Raw genomic sequence first — 17192 nt, 5'->3', positions numbered from 1 at the left:
GTCCGGTCTGGCCTCTTGCTTCTTCTGCCGCAGCCAGGGAAATCGCTGAAGGGAGGGATTAGGTCTCAGGCCACTGAGAAACCAGAAAGTCTCCAGGCTCCAGAGTGAGGGGTGACAAAAGGGTCCTCACGGCGGCCCCTCATGGCTCTGACCCCTGGACTCCCAGCCTGCCAGTGTCCCTTCCTCTAAGCGTTGTCACTGAAAGCCTGAGCCCCCGAAAGAGGGAGGAAGGTTGACTTCAGATACCCCAGCCCCGCCTCTTCCCCTGCTCAGCTTCCTCTCTGCACTTCCTGCCACTGCAGGCTTCTCCTCCGAGAACAGGTAGGGCCCCCAGGGACCGAGCATCTGGCATCTTCAGCCCCTCTGCCTCCCTTTGGTATCAGGCAGCTGCCCCCCCACCAGCCCTGCCCAGCACCACCCACAGCCTCCTCCCCTGTCACCGTACCCAGGCAGGCATCTGCCTTGCTCTCCCCTCCTCTCCCCTCCTTCCTGCTGTGGCCTGGGCAGGGCACCTGCACCTCCCCGCCCCACCTCTCTCCTTCCTAATAACACCCTGGGCTTCTGGTCAATAGGCTAATTTATTTGTTTAGCTGCTAGTTATCCACATGCTACACTGTCCCAAACAAGAATGGAAGGCCCTGAGGGGAGGGGCCTGTCTTGTTCACCCTCTCTCCAGGGCACAGGCACATAATTCCCACCTGTATTCAATAGATATTGGATGGATGGGAAGGAAGGAAGGAAGGAAAGATGGATGGATAGAAGGAAAGAAAAGGAGGCCGGGCGCGGTGGCTCACGCCTATAATCCCAGCACTTTGGGAGGCCGAGGCAGGTAGATCACAAAGTCAAGAGATCGAGACCATCCTGGTCAACAAGGTGAAACCCCGTCTCTACTAAAAATACAAAAATTAGCTGGGCATGGCGGTGTGCACCTGTAGTCCCAGCTACTCGGGAGGCTGAGGCAGGAGAATTGCTTGAACCCAGAAGGTGGAGGTTGCGGTGAGCCGAGATCCGTGATACTGCACATCAGTCTGGGTAACAAGAGTGGAACTCTGTCTCAAAAAAAAAAAAAAAAAAAGAAGGAAAGAAAAGGAAAGGAAGGAAGGAAGGACAGATGGAAGGAAGGAAAAGCAGAAGGAAGGGAGGGAGGGAGGGTAGGTGGGTAGGTGGATGGAAGGAAAGACAGGATAGACGGATGGAAAGATGATGGATGGAAGGAAAGGAAGGAAGGGAGGGAGGGAGGAAGGAAGGGAAGGAGGGAGGGAGAGAGAGAGGGGTGAATGGGTGGGTGGGTGGAGAATGGATGGATCCTCCTCAGACCCAGGTGTCCTGCTCCTGGGACTGCTGCAGGGACAAGTGGCCACCCCAAGTGATAACCCACACAGGACTCTACCTGGGTAGGAGCTGGGCTCTGATGGGTGGATGGAGAGAGAGGGACAGATGTGCGATGAAGCAGGGTGAGTAACATGTTCATGCTAGCATCTCGGCAGTGGGCATATGGATGTTTTCTGTACAATTCTTTCAGCTTTTCTCTATTTCTGAAATGTTTCATAAAAAAGCGCTGGGGGAGGACATTCAATGGTCCCGCCTCGGTGTGGGAAGGGAGGAAGAGGGGATTGCATTTCCCTACAGATGCATGCACTGTCTACTGTGGGCCAATAACTTTTCCAGGCATTGGGTTTTGGCAAGGGCTGGTCCACATTCACACAGCTGCCGTAGCTGTTAAAATCTTCAAATATTCCCTATCACTTAATAAAGACCTGTTGTTTTGAGTCCTCTTCCCACACCCCAAGGCACACTGGCCTCTCTCCTGGGATCCACAGATTCCCCACCATCTGGAACTAAAGAATTAACCCTTGCCAGCCAGGCACAGTGGCTCATGCCTGTAATTCCAGCACTTTGGGAGGCCAAGGTGGATGGATCACCTAAGGTCAGGAATTGGAGACCAGCCTGGGTAACATGGCAAAAGCTCATTTCTACTAAAAATACAAAAATTAGCCAGGCATGGTGGTGCATGCTTGTTAATTCCAAATACTCGGGAGGCTGAGGCAGGAGAATGGCTTGAATCCAGGAGGAGGGGGTTGCAGTGAGCTAAGATCACGCCATTGCACTCCAGCTGGGGCAACAGAGCTAGAGTCCATCTCAAAAAAAAAAAAAAAAAAGCAGCAAGCGGCCTCTGGGATCCATTCCGACTGGCCAGGGTCTCTGATATTGATTGTAAATATCTCGAACACGACCCAGGGTCTGGAGCAGCCCTGAGAGTCCTATCTTCCTCCCTTCCAGAGGCCAGGCCATGACTCACTGGCTTCCTATATCCTGAGGATGGCCCAGAGAGAGGATGAGGCACCTGAGGTCCCCACAGATGGGGAGAGGTGAGGGCTACTGGGGCTGAGGCTGCACTCTCCTTCCGTCCAACACCTCCCTCACTACAGAACCCTGAACTGCTCTCTGAGCCTCTGCCTTGCCCTTTCCTGTACCTTTGACCTTACCTCCATGTCCCACTGCCCACCTCTGACCCCTGACCCCTTGGACACTGTCCATCCCAGGCTGGTCCCATCACAGGTGGACAAAGCAGACGGGACCCCTCTAGGGGTCCTCAGCACCCTAGAGCCACTTCTTCGCCTGCAGAGAACATGGGGGGTGTGGCATGTGCCAGAGCTGGATACCCAGGAGGCAGAGGCCCTCGTGGGGCTGTGGCCACTGGGGGTGAGTACTCACAGCTGGGGGCCCATCCTGACTCCCATGACACCCTAGATCAGGACTCTGCTGGTTACTAGTGACGAACACAAAACTGGTCGGAGCAAAAAGGCCGGGTGTGCCAGGTGTGATGGCTCATGCCTGCAGTCCCAGCTACTAAGGAGGCTGAGGTGGGAGGATCACTTGAGGTCAGCAGGTCGAGGCTGCAGTGCGCTGAGATCGCGCCACTGCACTCCAGCCTGGGTGACGGAGCAAGACCCTGTCTCAAACAAACAAATAAAAAAATACAAGTAGTTTCAAGAAGGACTAGCGCCTGGACTTCAGAACTTTTGTAAATTCCTCTGCATCCGATTTCTTGGCTTTGCTTTCAACTGCAGGGAATTTTGGATATTTGGGACCGAAAATAACAAACACGTGTCCTACAGCGGATTAAACAAACGAGCATTTTATCTTCCTAACATAACCAAAAAGGCGGCTTCTGGCTTTTGATCAGCAGCTCGATGACATGTAGGCCAGTATAGCTGTAATTCCCTTGGACTTCCCTCACAGCTGCCCTGGGGCTGCCCCAGACCCAAGCACCTGTGTGCATTCCAGGCAGGAAGGAAGGAGGCACCACTTGCATCTGTTTATTTCACAGGAAAAATAAAGGTTTTCACAACTGATTCAGAAAATAGAGATGGCTGACCAGGTGTGGTGACTCATGCCTGTAATCCCAGCACTTTGGGAGGTTGAGGTGGGAGGATCGCTTAAGGCTAGGAGTTCAAGACCAACCTGGGCAACACAGCAAGGCCCCATCTCTATTTTTTTTTAAAGTGGGGGCGGGCAGAGTGGCTCACCCTATAATCCCAGCACTTTGGGAGGCCAAGGTGGGTGGATTACGAGGTCAGGAGTTTGAGACCAGACTGGCCAACATGGCGAAATCCCACCTCTACTAAAAATACAAAAATTAGCCGGTCATGGTGGTGGGTGCCTGTAATCCCAGCACTTTCGGAGGCCAAGGAGGGCAGATCAGGAGGTCAGGAATTCAAGACCAGCCTGGCCAACATGGTAAAAATCCCATATCTACTAAAAATACAAAAATTAGCTGGGCATGGTAGCACGTGCCTGTAATCCCAGCTACTTGGGAGGCTGAGGCAGGGGAATCGCTTGAACGGGGACCCAAAAGGCAGAGGCTGCAGTGAGACCATGCTGAGACCGTGCCACTGCACTCCAACCTGGGCAACAGAGCAAGACTGTCTCAAAAAAAAAAAAAAAGAATCCTGTGGAAGATGTCCATTGGCTGAGCTTGAGTCACATGTCCCTTCCTGACCCAAACAGTGGGCAGAGAGCACAGTAATCCTACTGGCTAGATCAGGTCTTGGGCCTACCCCCACGGTTCAGGGGAAATCAGCCCCACCCACATGGTCTGACAGTAGGGAGTTTCCCTAAAGGAAATTTGGGGTGCAGAACCCAAAATAAGGGAAATAGATGCTAATCAGGTAAAAGTACGGCATCTGTGCACACCTTCGTCACGCCGGCCTTTGTCTCTATCCCCCAGAGTTTCTTGGTCACAGGACGTGACCTCAGCCAGGTCCTGGTGTTGAGGACAGGACCTTTACCAGGAGGAGTCAACACTTACCAGATCCAGAAGATTCCTGGAGGTAAGGCACGTTCCCTGAGTCTCCAGCCCACAGTCAATTGATAACTAAAAACTGTCAGCAAGACTGGCGGGGTGGCTCCCGCCCAGAATCCCAGCACTTTGGGAGGGTGAGGTGTGTGGATCGCTGGAGGCCAGGAGTTTGAGACCAGCCTGGACAACATAGTGAAACCCTGTCTCTCCTAAAAATATAAAAATTAGCCAGGCTTGGTGACGCACGCCTGTAATCACAGCTACTCGGGAGGCTGAAGCATGAGAATAGCTTGAACCCATGAGATGGAGGTTGCAGTGAATCCAGATTGCACCACTGCACTCCAGCCTTGGCGACAGAGGGAAACCCTGCCTGAAATAAAAAATAAAAACTGTCAGCTTTGCTTCCAAAGTATCTGATAAATATTCTTAACTGCCTCCTTTTCCTTTCTGAAATCCATTCTAAGCAGAACATATTTTAAAATATCAATCAGATGTTAAATACCCCTGCCTCAAACCCTGCAAAGAACATACAACATCCTTATATACAAATGCGAAGTCCTTGTCACGACCTGTGCGTGTGATCTAGCCCCTGCCTGTCTCTCCATCTATTGGCCCTCATTCTGAAGCAGGAAGGCCGGAGAACAAATCTCTCAAACACTGAACTGAGGAAGGAAGTGGCTTTTTATTCAGCCAGAAGCTGCAGGGGGCTACAGCCTCATTCACAGAGCTCCATAAGCTGCAGCTTCTCTCCCCTTTTATAGGCTTACAATGCTAAAGGGGAAACTGAGGTGGAACTATGTCATTGTCCATTTGCTGGACGTCCAACCTTACAATCTTTTGGCTTTTTATTTGCTAATTCATGTGCAGTGCGAGCGGGGACCAGCAAGGGAGGGGGCTTACAGAGACAAGACCAAAGCAACAAGCTGCTTGTTGGCAGAGGTGTTTCCAGGAGGGAGCCTGGTCCCTGGAGATGTGGGGGTGTGACCCAGGGCCGAGCTCCAGACTGCAGGGATAACATTGATTTGTAGCTCTTTCAAGGTTAACAGATAGCAGAGACGCTGGGAACTAAAGAGGGAGTCATTTTCCCAGCTCTTTGGTATTTTATTTCATTTTTTTCCTTCTTCACCCTCCTTTCCATCTGGAAGAGCGGGAAGGAGGAAGTGAAATTGAAGGAGGCAAGGGGGTCTCCCCTCTCGATTCACTCTGCCCCTGACACACCCTTCTCCTCTGTGTGTCTTTAGCATGCTAAGTGTGTTCCAACTTCAGGACCTGCACTTGGGTTCTCCCTGCATGATGCCCCTCCTGGACGGGTTGCTGTAGCCTCCATCCTCCAGGCCTCTGCAGAAATGTAACCTTTCTTGACCATCATAGTTAAAAGATGGCCCCTTGGTCACTTTCTTTTTTTTTTTTTTTTTTTTTTTTAGACAAGGTCTCACTCTGTCACTCAGTCGAGAGTGCAGTGGCCCAGTCTCAATTCATTGCCACCTCTGCCTCCCAGGTTCAAGCAATTCTCACCCAGCCTCCCAAGTAGCTGGGATTACAGGTGCATACCACCACACACTACTAATTTTTTGCTTTGCTTTGTTGGGTTTTTTTATTCGTTGGCTTTTTGTTTTGGTGGGTTTTTTGTTGTTGTTTATTTGTTTTTGAGATGGAGTCTTGCTCTGTTACCAGGCTGGAGTGCAGTGGCACGATCTCAGCTCACCACAACCTCCGACTTCGTGGTTCAAGCGATTCTCCTGCCTTAGCCTCCCTAGTAGCTGGGATTACAGGCATGAGCCACCACGCCCAGCTGCTTTTTGTATTTTTAGTAGAGACAGGGTTTTACCACATTGACCAGGATGGTCTCGATCTCCTGACCTCGTGATCTGCCTACCTCAGCCTCCCAAAATGCTGGGATTATAGGTGTGAGCCACCATGCCCAGCCAATTTTTTGTATTTTTAAGAGACAGGGTTTTGCCATGTTGGCCAGGCTGGTCTCAAAGTCCTGACCTCAGGTGATCCACTCACCTCGGACTCCCAAAGTGCTGGGATTACAGACATGAGCCACCATGCCCAGCCCCTTGGTCACTTTGAATCAGCCCATTTCCTTTATGGCACTCAATATGATATCTACTTTGTTTACTCATTTTTTTTTTTTTGAGACAGAGTCTCACTTTGTGGCCCAAGCTGGGGTGAAGTGGTACAATCTTGGCTCACCTACTTCCCAGGTTCAAGCGATTCTCCTGCCTTCGCCTCCCAAGTATCTGAGATTACAGGTGTCCAGCACCACACTCAACTAATTTTTGTATTTTTATTTATTTGTTTTGTATGTTATATTATGTTATTTATTTATTTATTTATTTATTTATTTATTTATTTTTTGAGACAGAGTCTTGCTCTGTTGCCCAGGCTGGAGTGCAATGGTGCAATCTCCATTCACTTCAACCTCTGCCTCCTGGGTTCAAGAGATTCTCCCACCTCAGCCTCCTGAGTAGCTGGGATTACAGGCACCCAACACCACCCACATCTGTCTAATTTTTTGTATTTTTAGTAGAGATGGGGTTTCAACATGTTGGCTAGGCTGGTCTCAAACTCCTGACCTCAGGTGATCCACCCACCTCGGCCTCCCAACGTGCTTGGATTACAGGCATGAGCCACCACGACCCGACTGTTTACTCATTTATATTCTGCCTTTCCCCCTCTGCCCTGCGCTAAAAGGTAAGCTACCAGAAGGCAGTGAACTTGGCTGCCTTTTGATAACTGTATCTCCAGTGCCTGGAAATGACTAAGGGCTCAGTAAGTGTTTGTCTAATTAATGAATCCTAGTCAATGGCATAAGTGGGATACAAGAGTAAAGATGAGATGGTCGGGCGCGGTGGCTCATGCCTGTAATCCCAGCACTTTGGGAGGCTAAGGTGGGTTGATGATGAGGTCAGGAGTTTGAGACCAGCCTGCCCAACATGGTGAAACCCCGTCTCTACTAAAAATGCAAAAATTAGCTGGGCATGGTGGTGCACGCCTGTAATCCCAGATACTCGGGAGGCTGAGGCAGGAGAATTGCTTGAACCGAGGAGGCAGAGGTTTCGGTGAGCCAAGATCGTGCCATTGTACTCCAGTCTGGGTAACAACAGCGAAACTCCGTCTCAAAAAAAAAAAAAAAAAGAAACAAAAATTGCCGGGCACGGTGGCGCGTGCCTGTAGTCCCCATCTCTACTAAAAATACAAAAATTGCCAGGCACAGTGGCACGTGCCTGTAGCTACTTGGGAGGCTGAGGTGGGAGGATCGCTTGAGTCCAGGAGTTTTGGGCTGTAGTGCACTATGCCAATCGGGTGTCCACACTAAGTTCGGCATCAATATGGTGACCTCCGAGGAGCAGGGGACCACCAGGTTGCCTAAGGAGGGGTGAACGGGCCCAGGTCGGAAACGGAGCAGGTCAAAACTCCCATGCTGATCAGTAGTGGGATCGCGCCTGTGAACAGCCACTGCACTCCAGCCTGGGTAACATAGCGAGACCCCTTCTCTTAAAAAAAAAAAAAAAAAGGAAAAAAAAAACCAAAAATTAGCTGGCCATGGTGGTGGGCGCTTGTAATCCCAGCTACCCAGGAGGCTGAGGCAGGAGAATCACTTGAACTCAGAAAGCAGAGGTTGTAGTGAGCTGAGATTGCACCATTGCACTCCAGCCTGGGCGACAGAGCTAGACTACATCTCAAAAAAAAGAGCAAAGATAGGGACTCAGAGTAGTGGGAACTTCCCTCTTCTGAAGGTCCCTGGGGAGATTCCGAAGGAATGGGGGACCAAGATAGTCCCAGGAAACAGAAGACTTTACCACTCAAGTTTACTTTCTCCTTCTTCCTCCCCCGACCCCAGGTGTGACCCTGGAATCCTCCAACCTCTGCATGCCAGACCTGCCCCATCTCCTGGCCTTTCTATCAGCCAGCAGGTACAGGTCACCTATCCAAGGCACTAAAGGGGACCTTTCCCTAAGACACCCCACTGACACTGTGGCTCCCACCTCTCTGTTCTCAGGGATGTTCTGCCCAGAACCCTACTCCTGCCCCCTCCCACTCTAGGGCCTGGAGATGAACACAGAGGTGAGGCATGGTTCTCCAAAGGAGGGCACAGCCAACCTGCCAATTTCCTTGCTCCAAGGAAATGAACGGGGCTTTGGGACCCAGACTACTGGGTTTGAGGGAAATATAGAACTGGGAGCTAGAGAGAGCTGGGGGCCTGGACTTTGTAGTCCCAGAGGGAGGAGGGGATGAAGGCATGTATTCCTGGGTCCTAACAGAGGAGGGGATTGGAGGAGGAGGGAACTGGGGGGCCCGGACTCCTGGGCCTAAGTGAGGAGGGGATTGGGGGCCTGGACTTCTGGGTCTGAGTGAGGAAGGGCCAGGAGCGAAGCCTTAGCACCTCCAGCAATGAAGGTGGAAAGTAAGTCTCCTGGTGCCCTGAAGGGACCAGTGTTGGTCTCTCAGATACCCAGGACACCTTCTCACTTCTGCTGTCCCCAGATCCTCTGCAGATCGGCGGCATCCAACAGGACACCCCAGGGAAGGTGCTTTCCATTATGAACCAACTCTACCTGGAGACCCAAAGAGGCTGGGGGAAGGAGCAGACCCCCCAAGAAATAGAGCCAGAGGCTTCCCAGAGATATGATCCAGGTTAGCTGGGGGGGGGAGGGGGGGCTGGGCCTCTGAGGGAGGAGGGAGCTGCTGCCCCTGCTCTAGGGGACCCAAAGCCCTCTTCACATCCAGCCCCCAGGAACCCTGCGCCTCACGGAGTCTCCTGGGTGAAAGGCCCGCTCAGCCCAGAAGTGGGCCATCCTGGGCCGGCTCTTGCCAGCCTCCTGGAGGAAGAGGAAGACCCTGAAGGAAGGGAGGAAGAAAGGAAGGACAACCCTGAAGAGGAAGGCCCCGAGGACATGCTCACCATTCACATCCAAGCTCTGGTCAGGGCTCGGAGTAGCTACGTGGCCAGGAAGTACCGAAGTCTTCGGTTGCGCATAGCCTCGGATTTGGGGGGTCCCCACAGGCCTGGGGACCCGGCCACAGAGCTGCTTCAGGATGTGCGGCAGCTCCTTATTGACCTTCAGGATCACCTGGCAAAGGACCCCTACATCCAGGCTGTCTCTGGGAGCAAGGGTCCTGGAGTCTCCAAGAAGGATGAAGATCCAGGTAATGCGAGGATGGGAAGGGAGTGCCCATGGGTTCAAGTGTGCGATGTTGTTCTCTCCATCGACGCGCACACACATTTCTTTCTGCACCCACATGCCCTTCCTACACATCCCATGCGTTCTATCGCCCCCGTGTGACAGCCATACTCCCTTGTCCCGCGCGCAAGTTCACACCCGGGGTCACTCTTCCACACGTGTTCACACCCAGGTCTACACTTGCAGGGGACCAGAGCTAGGCAGGGGAAGTAGTGTGCCAAGGGGGGTTGGTGGAGCGCGTGGGTGGACGCGGGGCAACTTGGCAGCCCTGCGCTCACCCGTCCCCCACCGCCTCGCAGGCCCTGCGCTGGAGACGGCCGTGTGCCAGGCGGTGCTGGAGCCCCTGAAACCGGCGCTGTGGACGCGCCTCCGCACGCTCCGAGCGCCAGAGCTGCGGCGGCTGCGGAGGCGACAAACAGCCCTGCGGGCGGGGGCGGGGCCTCCGGGAGCACAGGGGGCGGGGCCTGAGGGTCAGGGCCCCGCCCCCGCCTTGCGGAGCCGCATCCACGCGCGCCTTGCGCACCTCCACGCCGCCTGCGCCCCGCGCCGCAAGGTGGCGCTCCTGTTGGAGGTGTGCAAAGATATCTACGAGGGTCTGGCTCAGGGCGAGAACCAAGGTAAGGGAGGGGTCAACGTGTAGCGTGGTGGAGAGCGGCTTGAGGGTTAGGGGAGCCGGGCGGGAGGCGAGTGTGCAGGCGCACGTCGAGGGAGAGCGCAGCATTGGTGGGAAGCGTCTGCGCGGTCCTGGGGATTCTGGCAGGAGGCGCTGTCGTGCCTCACAAGGTGAAGGGGCAGCGGGCCCTCGTGGTCCTGGGGATAGGATGGAAGGTGTCTGTGCGCCCCCATCCATCTCAGGACCTTTCCTTGGGCTTTTCCAGATCCCCTGGGGGCCGACGCCTTCCTGCCGGCGCTGACAGAGGAACTCATCTGGAGCCCGGACATTGGGGAGACGCAGCTGGACGTGGAGTTTCTTATGGAGCTCTTGGATCCAGACGAGCTGCGGGGAGAGGGTGAGCCCCCAACTCCAGAATGCTGGAACCCAACGATCCAGAGCCTCCGGGATCCCAAACAGCCTCCCCTCTGCAGCAGGAGGGACAGCAGGCAAACTGCAGGGGGATTTGGGACGACCAGGGAAGCCGAGAGGGCCGAGCTGACCTCCCTTTCCTATCCCCAGCCGGGTACTACCTGACCACGTGGTTTGGGGCGCTGCACCACATTGCCCACTACCAGCCCGAAACGGACCGCGCGCCCCGGGGGCTCAGCTCCGAGGCCCGCGCCTCCCTGCACCAGTGGCACCGCAGGCGGACGCTGCATAGAAAGGAACATCCCAGAGCCCAGGTGACTACCCTTCCGGCGGCAGGTGGAAGGGAGGGTGAGACCTGGTGCCCTTCTCAGGCAGCTCCAACCTCTCCCTACAGGCCAACCTCCCCTTTAAGGAGCCGTGGGCAGAAGAGACTGTGCCAGGGACCAATCACGACTAGGGGTTCCACACCCCTCCTCACACCCCGCCGTTCACGTCTGTAATCCCAACACTTTGGGAGGCCAAGGTGGGAGGATCGCTTGAGCCCAGGAGTTTGAGACCGGCCTGGGCAAAATAGTGGGACCCCGACTCTACCAAAAAAATAAAGAAAAATTAGCCAGTCTTGGTGGCACACTCCTGTGCTTTGCAGTTTTACAGAGGGGTGTCAGAGAAACCCTCATTGAGGTAACATCTGCAGAAGGCCTGAAGGAAGGAAGGGGAAGAGCAGTGATACTAGGAAGAGCATTCCAGGAAGTAGGATGAGCCCGTGCAAAGGCCCAGAGGTGGGCTGTTCCCTTTTTCCTGGAATCCCTCCCTCCTCCTTGTTGCTCCTAAACCACATGGGTTAGGAGTCTGGACTGACCCAGGTGCGCCTGGCATCTTGCTTGAGGAACGGGGGTGTTTTGTTTTGTTTTTGAAAGGTCCCGGCTGGGTGTGGTGGCTCACCCCTGTAATCCCAGCACTTTGGGAGGCAGAGGCGGGCAGATCAAAAGTCAAGAGTTTGAGACCAGCCTGACCAACATGGTGAAAACCCATTTCTATTAAAAATACAGGGCCGGGCACGGTGGCTCACGCCTATAATCCCATCACTTTGGGAGGCTGAGACAGGTGGATCACGAGGTCAAGAGATCAAGACCATCCTGGTCAACAAGGTGAAACCCCATCTCTACTACAAATACAAAAAAATTAGCTGGGCATGGTGGTGCATGCCTGTAGTCCCACCTACTCGGGAGGCTGAGGCAGGAGAATTGCTTGAACCCAGGTGGAGGTTGCAGTGAGCTGAGATCGTGCCATTGCACTCCAGTCTGGGTAACAACAGTGAAATTCCGTCTCAAAAAAAAAAAAATTAGCCAGGTGTGGTGGGAAGTACCTGTAATACCAGCTACTCAGGAGGCTGAGGCAGAAGAATCCCTTGAACCCGGGAGGTGGAGGTTGCAGTGAACCAAGATTGTGCCACTGCACTCCAGCCTGGACCAGAGAGCAAGACTCCATCTGAAAACAAAACAAAAGAAGAAGAAGAAGAAGGTCTCTCTCTGTCGCCCAGGCTGGAGTGCAGTGGCATGATTTCAGCTCACTGCAGCCTTAACCTCCTAGGCTCAAGCAGTCCCCCTGCCTCTACCTACCAAATAGCTGAGACTACAGGCACCTACTACCATGCCTAATTTTTAACATTTTTGTAAAGATGGGAGTCTCTGTTTGTTACCCAGGCCGGTCTCAAACTCGTAACCTCAAGCAGTCCTCCCACCTCGGCCTCCCACAGTGCTGGGATTACAGGTGTGAGCTGCCGCACCCAGTCCTGATTTTCTTTTTTCCCAAATAGTGCATCATTTCCTAACATCCCATGCATTTATGTATTTCATTGTTCATAGTAGCTACAATTTTTTTTTCTTTTTTTTTGAGACGGAGTTTCGCTCTTGTTACCCAGGCTGGAGTGCAATGGCGCAATCTCGGCTCACTGCAACCTCCACCTCCTGGGTTCAGGCAATTCTCCTGCCTCAGCCTCCGAGTAGCTGGGATTACAGGCACGCGCCACCATGCCCAGCTAATTTTTTGTATTTTTAGTAGAGATGGGGTTTCACCATGTTGACCAGGATGGTCTCGATCTCTTGACCTCGTGATCCACCCGCCTCGGCCTCCCGAAGTGCTGGGATTACAGGCGTGAGCCACCGTGCCCGGCCAGTAGCTACAATTTAAACAACTAAAAAGAAACAAGTGAAGTTAACATGAATTACAATATGTCTGATTTAACCCAATGTATCCCAAATATTATCACTTGAACAAGTATCCATATTAAAAAGTTACTAAAATATCTAAAACTTTCTGTGTTTGTGTATGTGTATAGTAAAGCTTTAAAATTTACTGGCCTGTAATCCCAGCATTTTGGAGGCCAAGGTGGCCCAATCACCTGAGGTCGGGAGTTCAAGACCAGCCTGACCAACATGGTGAAACCCCATCTTTAAATAAAAAGAAGGAAAGAAATTTACTGTGTATTTTACACTGAATCACATCACAGTCTGGACTAGTCACATCATTTCTTTTCTTTTTCTTTTTCATTTTTCTTTTTCTTTTTTTTTTTTTTTGAGATGCAGTTTCATTCTTGTTGTCCAGACTGGCATGCAGTGGCACGATCTTGGCTCATGGCAACCTCCTCCTCCCTGGTTCAGGTGATTCTCCTGCCTCGGCCTACCGGGTAGCTGGGATGACAGACATGTGCCACTATGCCCCGTTAATTTTGTGTTTTTAGTAGAGACGAGGTTTCTCCGTGTTGGTCAGGCTGGTCTCGAACTTCTGACCTCAGGTGATCCACCTGCTTTGGCGTCCCAAAGTGTTGGGATTACAAGCATGAGTCACTGCACCCAGCCTGGACTAGTCACATTTCAAGTGCTCACTAGCTACACAAGGTTTCGAGCTACCCTTTTGGACAGCACAGCCTTGGAATGTCAGTTCTGGGAGATTGGGGATCTCTGTTTTGTCTATAGCTGTGTCTTCCTGAGTGCCTAGACCGGTACCTGGTACACAGTTATAAATACTTGCTGGATGAATGAGTGAACAAAGCTCTGTAGTAGGCTGGAAAACAGGTCCCAAAAGACACCTGTGTTTTACTCTCTAAAATCCACTACTGTTACTTAATTTTTTAAAATTTTTATTTTGACATGCTATTTTGACAAATGTTTCTTTCCTTCTTTCTCTTCCTTCCTTCTTTTCTTTTCTTTTCTAGACTGAGTCTCACTCTGTTGCCCAGGCTGGAGTGTAGTGGTGTGATCTTGGTTCACTGCAACCTCCGCTTCCCAGGTTCAAGTGATTCTCCTGCCTCAGCCTCCCAGGTAGCTGGGATTACAAGTGGTCCATCCTCCTAGGCCTCAAAAAGTGCTGGAATTACAGGCGAGAGCCACTGTGTCCCGCCCCTTACTTTATCTGGAAATGCTCTTTGCAGATGTTATTAAGAATCGTTTTCTTTTTTTTGAGACGGAGTCTAGCTCTGTTGCCCAGGCTGAAGTGAAGTGGTACAATATCTGCTTGGATTCAAGTGATTCTCCTGCCTCAGCCTCCCAAGTAGCTGAGATTACAAGCACATGCTGACACTGCACCTGGCTAATTTTTTTTTTTTTTTTTTTTTGAGATGGAGTTTCGCTCTTGTAGCCCAGGCTGGAGTACAATAGTGTGATCTCAGCTCACCACAACCTCCACCTCCCGAGTTCAAGCGATTCTCCTGCCTCAGCCTCCTGAGCAGCTGGGATTATAGGCAAGCACCACCACACATGGCTAATTTTGTATTTTTAGTAGAGATGGGGTTTCACCATGTTGATCAGGCTGGTCTTGAACACCTGACCTCAAGTGATCCGCCCACCTTGGCCTCCCAAAGTGCTGGGATTACAGGTGTGAACTACTGCACCCAGCATTTCTTTTTTTGAGACAGAATCTCGCTCTGTTACTCAGGCTACAGTCCAGTGGTGCAAACTTCGCTCACTGCAATCTCTACCTCCTAGGTTCATGTGATTCTCCTGCCTCAGACTTCCAATTAGCTGGGATTACAGGCAAGTGACACCACGCCCAGCAAATTTTTATATTTTTAGTGGAGACAGGGTTTTGCCATGTGAGCCAGGCTGCTCTACAAACGCCTAGCCTCACGTGATCTGCCAGCCTCTTTCTCCCAAAGTGCTGGGATAACAGGCATGAGACACCAAGCCTGGCATAATTTAAGAATATTAAAGTGGGAGGCTGGGTGAGGTAGCTCACGCCTGTAATCCCAGCACTTTGGGAGTCCGAGGCGGGCGGATCGCTTGAAGTCACCATTGTTTTTGAAAGCCAAAAGATGGCCAGGCGCGGTGGCTCAAGCCTGTCATCCCAGCACTTTGGGAGGCCGAGGCGGGTGGATCACGAGGTCAAGAGATCGAGACCATCCTGGTCAACATGGTGAAACCCCGTCTCTATTAAAAATACAAAAAATTAGCTGGGCATGGTGGCACGTGCCTGTAATCCCAGCTACTCAGGAGTCTGAGGCAGGAGAATTGCCTGAACCCAGGAGGCGGAGGTTGCGGTGAGCCGAGATCTCGCCATTGCACTCCAGCCTGGGTAACAAGAGCGAAACTCCGCCTCAAAAAAAAAAAAAAAACCAAAAGCTTGAGACTGGCTGTGCTGGACATCAAAGCAAGAAGTATTGGGGGACTGCAGGATGTGGCCCCGATCTTATCTTCCTCCAGAACAGAGTTGGCAGCCAGACCCCAGCAGACCACAGGGAATCCGTCTCCTCCTTCAGGGAATAGCAGCAGTCTCGGGGGCAAAGAATTTCACTGCATTGATTTATTTATGTGTTTATGTATGTGTTTTTTATTTCTTTCTAAATTGTGGTTAGAAAAAATAAAATAATAAAATAAAATTGGCTAGGTGTAGTGGCCAAGTAATCCCAGTACTTTGGGAGGCAGAGGCCAGAGAATCACTTGAGCTCAGGAACTTGAGACCAGCCTGGCCAACATGGTGAAACCCTGTCTATATTGAAAATGCAAAAATTAGCCTGACTTGGTGGCTTGTATTTATAATCCCAGCTACTTGGGAGGCTGAGCGGGGAGGATCACTTGAACCTGGGAGGCAGAGATTGCAGTGAGCCGAGATCGAGCCATCACACTCCAGCCCGGGCAATAAGAGTGAAACTCTGTCTCAAAAAACGAAAACAGCCAGGTGAGGTGGCTCACACCTGTAATCTCAACACTTTGGAAGGCCGGGACAGTTGGATCACCTGAGGTCAGGAGTTCAAGACCAGCCTAACATGGTGAAACCTGTCTCCACTAAAAATACAAAAATTAGCCAGGCATGGTGGCGCGTTTCTGTAATCCCAGCTGCATGAGAGTCTGAAGTAGGAGAATCACTTGAACCCGGAAGTCAGAAGTTGCAGTTAGCAGATTGCAGTGAGCCGAGATCACGCCATTGCCCTCCAGCCTAGGCAACAAGAGAGAAACTCCGTCTCGAAATAAATAAATAAATAAATAGCTGGGCATGATAGCTCATGCCCGTAATCCCAGCACTTTGGGAGGCTGAGGTTGGTGGATCATCTGAGGTCAGAAATTTGAGACCAGCCTGGCTAACATGGTGAAAACCCTCTCTACTAAAAATACAAAAATTAGCTGGGCGTGGTAGTGAGCACCTGTAATCCCAGCTACTCTGAGATTGAGGCAGGAGAATCACTTGAACCTGGGAGACAGAGGTAGCAGTGAGCTGAGATCACGCCACTGCACTCCAGCTGGGTGACGAGAGCTAAACCCTATCTCAATAAATAAATAAATAAATAAATAAAAGTAAAATAAAATAAATTTTTATCAATTCTTTGTTATAAAAAACAGAAGACATACATTTTATCCTCAACTACTTTTAATTGTACGGTTCGCTGGGCGCAGTGTCTCAAGCCTGTAATCCCAGCACTTTGGGAGGCCGAGGCGGGTGGATCACGAGGTCAAGAGATCGAGATCTCTTTCACATGGTGAAACCCCGTCTCTACTAAAAATACATGGGCATGGTGGCACGTGCCTGTAGTCCCAGCTACTCAGGAGGCTGAGGCAGGAGAATTGCCTGAACACAGGAGGCGGAGGTTGCGGTGAGCCGAGATCGCGCCATTGCACTCCAGCCTGGGTAACAAGAGCGAAACTCCATCTCAAAAAAAAAATTGTACGGTTCACTAGTGTTCACCTTACTCACATTGTTGTGTAACAGATCTCTAGAACGTTCTCATCCTGCAGAACTGAAACCTTCTAACCATCAAACAGACCCCCCACTTCCCGCTTCCTTGAGCCCCTGGAAACCACCTGTCTGCTTTCTGTTTCCATTATTTTGACTACCCCAGATATCTCATATAAGTGCAATCATACAGTATTTGTCCTTTGTGACTGGTCCATTTCACTCGGTCTATAAACTGTCTTCCAGGTTCATCCATGTTGTAGCATGTGACAAGATTTTCTTCATCTTATTTTATTTTTATTTTATTTTATTTATTTATTGAGACAAAGTCTTGCGCTGTTGCCCAGGCTGGAGTGCAGTGGTGCAATCTCAGCTCACTGCAACCTCTAGCTTCCGGGTTCAAAAGATTCTCCTGCCTCAGTCTCCTAAGTAGCTGCGATCACAGGTGTGTGCATCACCATGCCCGGATAATTTTCTTTTGTTAGAGGCAGGATTTCACCATTCTGGCCAG

The 17192-nt window shown here is 51.5% G+C and overlaps 1 protein-coding gene across 2 annotated transcripts; it reads left to right on the top strand.

Moving 5' to 3' along the window:
• Positions 1–2196: 2196 nt before the first annotated feature.
• On the top strand, positions 2197–11166 carry RINL (Ras and Rab interactor like). 2 transcript variants are annotated; one of them, XM_035286159.3, is made up of 11 exons: positions 2197–2369; positions 2544–2703; positions 4232–4334; positions 8154–8226; positions 8313–8377; positions 8798–8947; positions 9041–9460; positions 9795–10112; positions 10374–10505; positions 10670–10833; positions 10914–11109. In XM_035286159.3, exons 1-11 carry the CDS (start codon positions 2320–2322, stop codon positions 10974–10976), a joined length of 1698 nt encoding a protein of 565 aa, XP_035142050.2. In that variant the 5' UTR covers positions 2197–2319; the 3' UTR covers positions 10977–11109. The 2 variants fall into 2 exon arrangements, with proteins under 2 accessions (XP_035142050.2, XP_035142048.2); XM_035286157.3 differs by having other exon boundaries at positions 10670–11166.
• The last annotated feature ends 6026 nt before the right edge of the window (positions 11167–17192 follow it).

This window comes from Callithrix jacchus, chromosome 22, assembly GCF_049354715.1.
Source record: "Callithrix jacchus isolate 240 chromosome 22, calJac240_pri, whole genome shotgun sequence".
Taxonomy (NCBI): Eukaryota; Metazoa; Chordata; class Mammalia; order Primates; family Cebidae; genus Callithrix; species Callithrix jacchus.
The sequence above is the reverse complement of the archived record's forward strand: the minus strand, read 5'-3'. Positions and strand labels throughout refer to the sequence as shown.